Source organism: Oncorhynchus mykiss, chromosome 28, assembly GCF_057628025.1.
Source record: "Oncorhynchus mykiss isolate SJ-2025 chromosome 28, ASM5762802v1, whole genome shotgun sequence".
NCBI lineage: Eukaryota > Metazoa > Chordata > Actinopteri > Salmoniformes > Salmonidae > Oncorhynchus > Oncorhynchus mykiss.
The window spans coordinates 4,841,205-4,849,845 of record NC_143049.1 but is presented as its reverse complement, the minus strand read 5'-3'; the positions used below and the strand labels follow the sequence as shown (position 1 = coordinate 4,849,845).

General features: G+C 46.7%; 1 protein-coding gene across 3 annotated transcripts in view; it reads left to right on the top strand.

The window, feature by feature from the left end:
• The first annotated feature begins 481 nt into the window (after positions 1 to 481).
• Positions 482 to 8,641, top strand: part of LOC110509196 (myomegalin) — a 148,961-nt gene continuing 140,801 nt past the window's right edge. For all 3 annotated transcript variants that reach the window (XM_090225948.1, XM_090225947.1, XM_090225946.1), the window contains exon 1: positions 482 to 734. In XM_090225948.1, the coding sequence (XP_090082074.1) occupies positions 688 to 734 (47 nt within the window). In that variant the 5' untranslated portion in view covers positions 482 to 687. The remainder of the gene's footprint in view (positions 735 to 8,641) is intronic.

The window sequence follows — 8,641 nt, the reverse complement described above, 5'->3', positions numbered from 1 at the left end:
CTCTCCCGGTAGAGTTTGCTGAGGTAGTGTCCCCATGAGTGACAGAACACTGAGCCAATCACGGTGCAAAACGAGAACAGTACCAACCCCTACGCTCCGTATATTCCGCTGGCTGCCCCACAACCACCGAAAGCATTGAGCTAGGCTGAAACACCTGCATTTTGGAGCTGCCTTACTCAAGAAAGCAAAAAAGAGAACATGCTTGTATTATTATTATTTACATTGTTTGCAAACAGATATGTGACAAGTATTATTTCCAAAATAACATGCAAAACAGGCAACAACAAAAAATATATATGTATTTTTTAGCTAACCCCCACCTGCCCTGAATGACGGGTCGCCACTGACTGTATCTACCCATTCAAAAAATATGCCCATTCTGAAAATTCTTGTTGTCAGACATTCTATCTAAAACATCCTATTCTCCTAAACCCCATAGACACTTTAGAAACATTCGAGGCAACACTGCGACTTTTATGTTGAGCTGGAGGAGGGGTGTAGAGGGTCGTGTGTATGACAATACCCCCCCGCCGCCTCCTTGGCACATTTCAAGGCGTGCAGCCTCTTCCAAACGCAGTAATGGTTGGAGAACCCATCACAGACATGTCGTGTTTTTATCGAAACCTTTAATGGCAGGATGATGTGCTCGGGTTTCCCCGCAAGGTTACCCTTTAACTGACGGAATATATGGATTGGACCTCGTTGCCAGAACAGACCTGGAGCGAGTCTGAAAGGTAAAAATCTCGTTCTATGATTCGGGCTTGAGAATGTGAATGGTGGCATGATTGAATAGCATGCAGTCTAATATTATTGTTATCGGAATAACGGTTTAATTTCCACGGTGGTGTTTTCACAATTACAATGGTCGTTGAGGGTAAAATCGAAAATATCAACTGGAATTGTGTTCTCAACAATAACCAACTTGCGATAATTTATCCGCGCTATTTACATAGCCTACAAGGCCTTTGTTATTATGGTGTTAACAGCATATTTGCATGATCTCCTAAACATTTACAAACCGAACAACATTTTCTGGCGTGTATATTTACATGTACATTTAATATTGGGATCATTATGTGGAGATAATATTTTGTAGAAATAAGAACACCCTGTCATAAACTCGCGTGTCCAAGCTATGGCCTATGCAATTTAGGCCATTAATTAGGCCATGTAATAAATTATTTAATAATAATTCATTCAATTTATATAGAGCTTTTCAACTAATCTCAAAGCGCATATCATAGTACACAAAAAAGACAAGTAATTTAGAAAACCAAGTACCTGAAGAGGATTTGGACGGTTTTAGATACATTTACTTACTCATACATCGTTTGATGTTGGACAGATGGCTATTGGCGCGTTCCTCTGCCCAGGAGTTGCCGATGCCTGCCAGATCTTACAACACCTGTATAGATATTTTAAATATCAGCAATCCACATCATATGTTATAGCAGTCTGTCAGTCGATGAAACAGTTGATTACGTGTCACGCAACCATTGGTTGATGCACGCAACGTCTGACCAAGGGAATTGACGATCTCAGCCTGCCAGTCACGTGACACCTTGAGGTGTGCAATAGAGTCAACATTTGGATGCTATGTATGGAACGCCTTTTGAGTCTTTACATGTCAAAAATACAAGTCAACTGTCAAATAACACTATTTGACGTGTCAAATAAGCTTGTTGACCAATCAGAACCTGAATATGACTGCACTTCACATAATCATTTAACAGGCACATACATTTTTTACGTAGTTATTACACATTGATTACACTATCACTTGTATTTCAATGTCACAATGATTAATTGATAAGTATTGCTATGATGCTGGTAAAGTTGTCTCGCGCACCTGCCCTTCCCCAAGCTCTGGACAGTGCTGTCTTCCCCAATCTCTGGACAGTGCTCCCTTCCCCAAGCTCTGGACAGTGCTCCCTTCCCCAATCTCTGGACAGTGCTGCCTTCCCCAAGCTCTGGACAGTGCTGTTTTCCCCAATCTCTGGACAGTGCTGTCTTCCCCAATCTCTGGACAGTGCTCCCTTCCCCAATCTCTGGACAGTGCTGCCTTCCCCAAGCTCTGGACAGTGCTGCCTTCCCCAAGCTCTGGACAGTGCTGTCTTCCCCAAGCTCTGGACAGTGCTGTCTTCCCCAATCTCTGGACAGTGCTGTCTTCCCCAAGCTCTGGACAGTGCTGTCTTCCCCAAGCTCTGGACAGTGCTGTTTTCCCCAAGCTCTGGACAGTGCTGCCTTCCCCAATTTGTGGACAGTGCTGCCTCCCCAAGCTCTGGACAGTGCTGTTTTCCCCAATCTCTGGACAGTGCTGTCTTCCCAAGCTCTGGACAGTGCTGCCTTCCCCAAGCTCTCGACAGTGCTGTTTTCCCCAATCTCTGGACAGTGCTGCCTTCCCCAATCTCTGGACAGTGCTGCCTTCCCCAATCTCTGGACAGTGCTCCCTTCCCCAATCTCTGGACAGTGCTGCCTTCCCCAATCTCTGGACAGTGCTCCCTTCCCCAATCTCTGGACAGTGCTGCCTTCCCCAAGCTCTGGACAGTGCTGTTTTCCCCAATCTCTGGACAGTGCTGTCTTCCCCAATCTCTGGACAGTGCTCCCTTCCCCAATCTCTGGACAGTGCTGCCTTCCCCAATCTCTGGACAGTGCTGCCTTCCCCAATCTCTGGACAGTGCTGCCTTCCCCAATCTCTGGACAGTGCTGCCTCCTCAAGCTCTGGACAGTGCTGCCTTCCCCAATCTCTGGACAGTGCTGCCTTCCCCAATCTCTGGACAGTGCTGCCTCCTCAAGCTCTGGACAGTACTGGTCGTAAAAAAGTTAACTATCTGATGGATTTGATGCAAACAATGTTCTTCCCCAAAAAACAAATCAAAACGATAAGTTGTATTGGTGCTAACTAGGCTAAAGCTAGCTAAATAGCAAAGAAGTTGCGGTCGAACAAATAATGCCTTATTACCAACACAGTATTGTAAACACATCCTTCGTGGCCAGTGGGTGCTTCTTTGCAAACTTTTTGTACAGCTTTGACAGTGCCTCTGATAGTAGTGGTGGCACTTGGTTTGCACGTGCAAATTCATCACACACAACATTCTATAATACAATTTTGTTATTTGACGTGTCAAATTAAAAGCTTATTTTACGTGTATATTTTTTTGACACGTAAAGACCCAAACGGCATTCCATAACTATGGCATGCTTTTATAAACTCAGCAAAAAAATAAATGCTTCTCACTGTCAACTGCGTTTATATTCAGCAAACTAAACGTGTGTAAATATTTGTATGAACATAAGATTCAACAAATTAAGCATAAACTGAACAAGTTCCACAGACAAGTGACGAACAGAAATGGAATAATGCGCCCCTGAACAAAGGGTGGGGGGGGGGTCAAAATCAAAAAAGCAACAGTCAGTATCTGGTGTGGCCACCAGCTGCATTAAGCACTGCAGTGCATCTCCTTTTCATGGACTGCACCAGATTTGCCAGTTCTTGCTGTGAGATGTTACCCCACTCTTCCACCAAGGCACCTGCAAGTTCCCGGACATTTCTGGGGGGAATGGCCCTAGCCCTCACCCTCCGATCCAACACGTCCCAGACGTGCTCAATGGGATTGAGATCCAGGCTCTTCGTTTGCCATGGCAGAACACTGACATTCCTGTCTTGCAGGAAATCACGCACAGAACGAGCAGTTTGGCTGGTGGCATTGTCATGCTGGAGGGTCATGTCAGGATTTCGCTACACTCGCATTAACATCTGCTAACCATGTGTATGTGACAAATAAAATTTGATTTGATTTAGGATGAGCCTGCACGAAGGGTACCACATGAAGTAGGAGGATGTCTTCCCTGTAACGCACAGCATTGACATTGCCTGCAATGACAACAAACTCAGTCCGATGATGCTGTGACAGATAGCCCCAGACCATGACGGACCTTCCACCTCCAAATCGATCCCGCTCCAGAGTACAGAAAACCAAAACCCTGTCGCGAACACTGATGTCTTGCTCCCAGACAAACTAAACAACTTCTTTGCTCGCTTTGAGGACAATACAGTGCCACTGATACGGCCCGCTACCAAAACCTGCAGGCTCTCCTTCACCGCAGCCAATGTGAGTAAAACATTTAAACGTGTTAACCCTCGCAAGGCTGCCTGCCCAGACGGCATCCCTAGTCGCGTCCTCAGAGCATGCACAGACCAGCTTGCTGGAGTGTTTACGGACATATTCAATCAATCCCTATCCTAGTCTGCTGTTCCCACATGCTTCAAGAGGGCCACCGTTGTTCTTGTACCCGAGAAAGCTAAAGTAACTGAGTTAAATTACTATCGCCCCATAGCACTCACTTCCGTCATCATGAAGTGCTTTGAGAGACTAGTCAAGGATCATATCGGCTCCACCCTACCTGACACACAAGACCCACTCTAATTTGCTTTCCGCCCCAATAGGTCCACAGACGACGCAATCGCAATCACACTGCACACTGCCCTAACCCATCTGGACAAGAGGAATACCTATGTAAGAATGCTGTTCATCAATTACAACTCAGCATTTAACACCATAGTACCCTCCAAACTCGTCATTTAGCTCAAGACCCTGGGTCTCGACCCCGCCCTGTGCAACTGGGTCCTGGACTTTCTGAGGGTAGGAAACAATATCTCCACACCGCTGATCCTCAACACAGGGGCCCCACAAGCGTTCTCTGCCCTCTCCTGTACTCCCTGTTCACCCATGATTGCGTGGCCATTTACGCCTCAATCATCACGTTTGCAGACGACACCACAGTGGTAGGCTTAATTACCAACAACGACGAGACGGCCTACAGAGAGGAGGTGAGATCTCTCGGAGTGTGGTGTCAGGAAAATAACCTCACACTCAACATCAACAAAACAAAGGAGGTGATCGTGGTCTTCAGGAAACAGCAGAGGGAGCACCCCCGTATCCACATCGACGGGACAGTAGTGGAGAAGGTGGAAAGTTTTAAGTTCCTTGGCGTACACATCACAGACAAACTGAAATGGTACACCCACACAGACAGCATGGTGAAGAAGGCGCAACAGCACAAAAAATACTCACAAACTTTTACAGATGCACAATCGAGACCATCCTGTCAGGCTGTCACCGCCTGGTACGGCAACTGCTCTGCCCACAACCGTAAGACTCTCCAGAGGGTAGTGAGGTCTGCACAAAGCATCACCGGGGGCAAACTATCTGCCCTCCAGGACACCTATACCATCGGATGTCACAGGAAGGCCAAAAAGATCATCAAGGACAACAACCACACGAGCCACTGCCTGTTCACCCCGCTATCATCCAGAAGGCGAGGTCAGTACAGGTGCATCCAAGCTGGGACCGAGAGACTGAAAAACAGCTTCTATCTCAAGGCCATCAGACTGTTAAACAGCCAACATCGAGTGGCTGCTGCCAACATACTGACTCAAATCTCTAGCCACTTTAATAATAAAAAATTGGATGTAATAAATGTATCACTAGTCACTTTAAACAATGGCACTTTATATAATGTTTATATACCCTACAATACTCATCTCATATGTATATACTGTACTTTATACCATCTACTGCATCTTGCCTATGCCATTCGGCCATCGCTCATCCATATATTTATATGTACATATTCTTAATAATTCCTTTAAACTTGTGTGCATAAGGCAGTTGTTGTTGCCATCCTGTACCTGTCCCGCAGGTGTGATGTTTGGATGTATCGATCCTGTGTAGGTGTTGTTACACGTGGTCTGCCACTGCGAGGACGATCAGCTGTCCGTCCTGTCTCCCTGTAGCGCTGTCTTAGGCGTTTCACAGTACGGACATTGCAATTTTTTGTCCTGGCCACATCTGCAGTCCTCATGCCTCCTTGCAGCATGCCTAAGGCATGTTCACGCAGATGAGCAGGGACCCTGGGCATCTTTCTTTTGGTGTATTTCAGAGTCAGTAGAAAGGCCTCTTTAGTGTCCTAAGTTTTCATAATTGTGACCATAATTGCCTCCCGTCTGTAAGCTGTTAGTGTCTTAATTGCTGTTCCACAGGTGCATGTTAGTTAATTGTTTATGGTTCATTAAACTAGACGAGGTAGGATCACAAATATCCTACCAACAGGATATCAAAAACTGTAATATCCTATGTTTCACGGAATCGTGGCTGAATGACAACGTGGATATTCAGCTAGCGGGATAAACGCTGCACCGGAAAGATAGAACAGCACACTCCGGTAAGACGAGGGGGGCGGTCTGCGCATATTTGTTAACAACAGCTGGAGCCTGAAATCTAAGGAAGTCTAGATTTTGCTTGCCTGAAGTAGAGTATATTGTGATAAAATGCAGGCCACACTACTTGCCTAGAGAGTTTTAAGCTATACTTTTTGTGGGTGTTTATTTACCACCACAGACAGATGCTGGCACTAAGACCGCACTCAGTCAGCTGTATAAGGAAATAAGCAGACAGGAAACCACTCACCCAGAGGCGGCGCTCCTAGTGGCCAGAGACTTTAATGCAGGGAAATTTCCATCAACATGTTAAATGTGCAACCAGGGGGAAGACAATTCTAGATCACCTGTACTCCACACACAGAGACGCATACAAAGCTCTCCCTCGCCCTCCATTTGGTAAATCCGACCACAACTCTTTCCTCCTGATTCCTGCTTACAAGAAAAAATTAAAACAGGAAGCACCAGTGACACGGTCTATAAAAAAGTGGTCAGATGAAGCAGATGCTAAACTACAGGACTGTTTTGCTAGCACAGATTGGAATATGTTCCGGGATTCTTCCAATGGCATTGAGGAGTACACCACATCAGTCACTGGCTTTATCAATTGTGCATCGAGGACGTCGTCCCCACAGTGACTGTACATACCCCAACCAGGAGCCATGGATTACAAGCGACATTCACACTGAGCTAAAGGGTAGAGCTGATGCTTATAAGAATTCCTGCTATGCCCTGCGACGAACCATCAAACAGGCAAAGCGTCAATACAGGGCTAAGATTGAATCATTACACCGGCTCCGACGCTCGTCTTATGTGGCAGGGCTTGCAAACGATTACAGACTACAAAGGGAAAAACAGCCGCGAGCTGCCCAGCTAAATCACTTCTATTCTCGCTTCGAGGCAAACAACACTGAGGCATGCATGAGAGCATCAGCTGTTCCAGGCGACTGTGTGATCACACTCTCCATAGCCGATGTGAGTAAGACCTTTAAACAGTTCAACATACACAAGGCTGCGGGGCCAGACGGATAACCAGGACGTGTGCTCCGGACATGTGCTGACCAACTGGCAGGTGTTCACTGACATTTTCAACATGTCCCTGATTAAGTCTGTAATACCAACATGTTTCAAGCAGACCACCATAGTCCCTGTGCCCAAGAACACAAAGGCAACCTGCCTTAATGACTACCAACCCGTAGCACTCACGTCCGTAGCCATGAAGTGATTTGAAAGGTAGGTAATGGCTCACATCAACACCATTATCCCAGAAACCCTAGACCCACTCCAATTTGCATACCGCCCAAACAGATCCACAGATGATGCAATCTCTATTGCACTCCACACTGCTCTTTCCCACCTGGATAAAAGGAACACTTATGTGAGAATGCTATTCATTGACTACAGCTCAGCGTTCAACACCATAGTACCCTCAGAGCTCATCACTAAGCTAAGGATCCTAGGACTAAACACCTCCCTCTGCAACTGGATCCTGGACTTCCTGACGGGCCGCCCCCAGGTGCTGAGGGTAGGTAGCAACACCTCTGCCACGCTGATCCTCAACACTGGAGCTCCCCAGGGGTGCGAGCTCAGTCCCCTCCTGTACTCCCTGTTCACCCACGACTGCATGGCCAGGCATGACTCCAACACCATCATTAAGTTTGCAGACGACACAACAGTGGTAGGCCTGATCACCGACAACGACGAGACAGACTATAGGGAGGAAGTCGGAGACCAGGCTGTGGTGCCAGAATAACAACCTATCCCTCAACGTAATCAAGACTAAGGAGATGATTGTGGACTACATTGACGGGGCTGTAGTGGAGAAGGTTGAGAGCTTCAAGTTCCTTGGTGTCGACATCAACAACAAACTAACATGGTCCAAACACACCAAGACAGTCGTGAAGAGGGCACGACAAAGCCTATTCCCCCTCAGGAAACTAAAAAGATTTGGCATCGGTCCTGAGATCCTCAAAAGGTTCTACAGCTGCAACATCGAGAGCACTGGTTGCATCACTGCCTGGTATGGCAATTGCTTGGCCTCTGACCACAAGGCACTACAGAGGGTAGTTCGTACGGCCCAGTACATCACTGGGGCTAAGCTGCCTGCCATCCAGGACCTCTACACCAGGCAGTGTCAGAGGAAGGCCCTAAAAATTGTCAAAGACCCCAGCCACCCCAGTCATAGATTGTTCTCTCTACTACCGCATGGCAAGCAGTACCGGAGTGCCAAGTCTAGGACAAAAAGGCTTCTCAACAGTTTTTACCCCCAAGCCATAAAACTCCTGAACAGGTAATCAAATGGCCACCCGGACTATTTGCATTATGTGCCACCCCCCAGCCCCTCTTTTTACACTGCTGCTACTCTCTGTTTATCATATATGCATAGTCACTTTAACTATACATTCATGTACATACTACCTC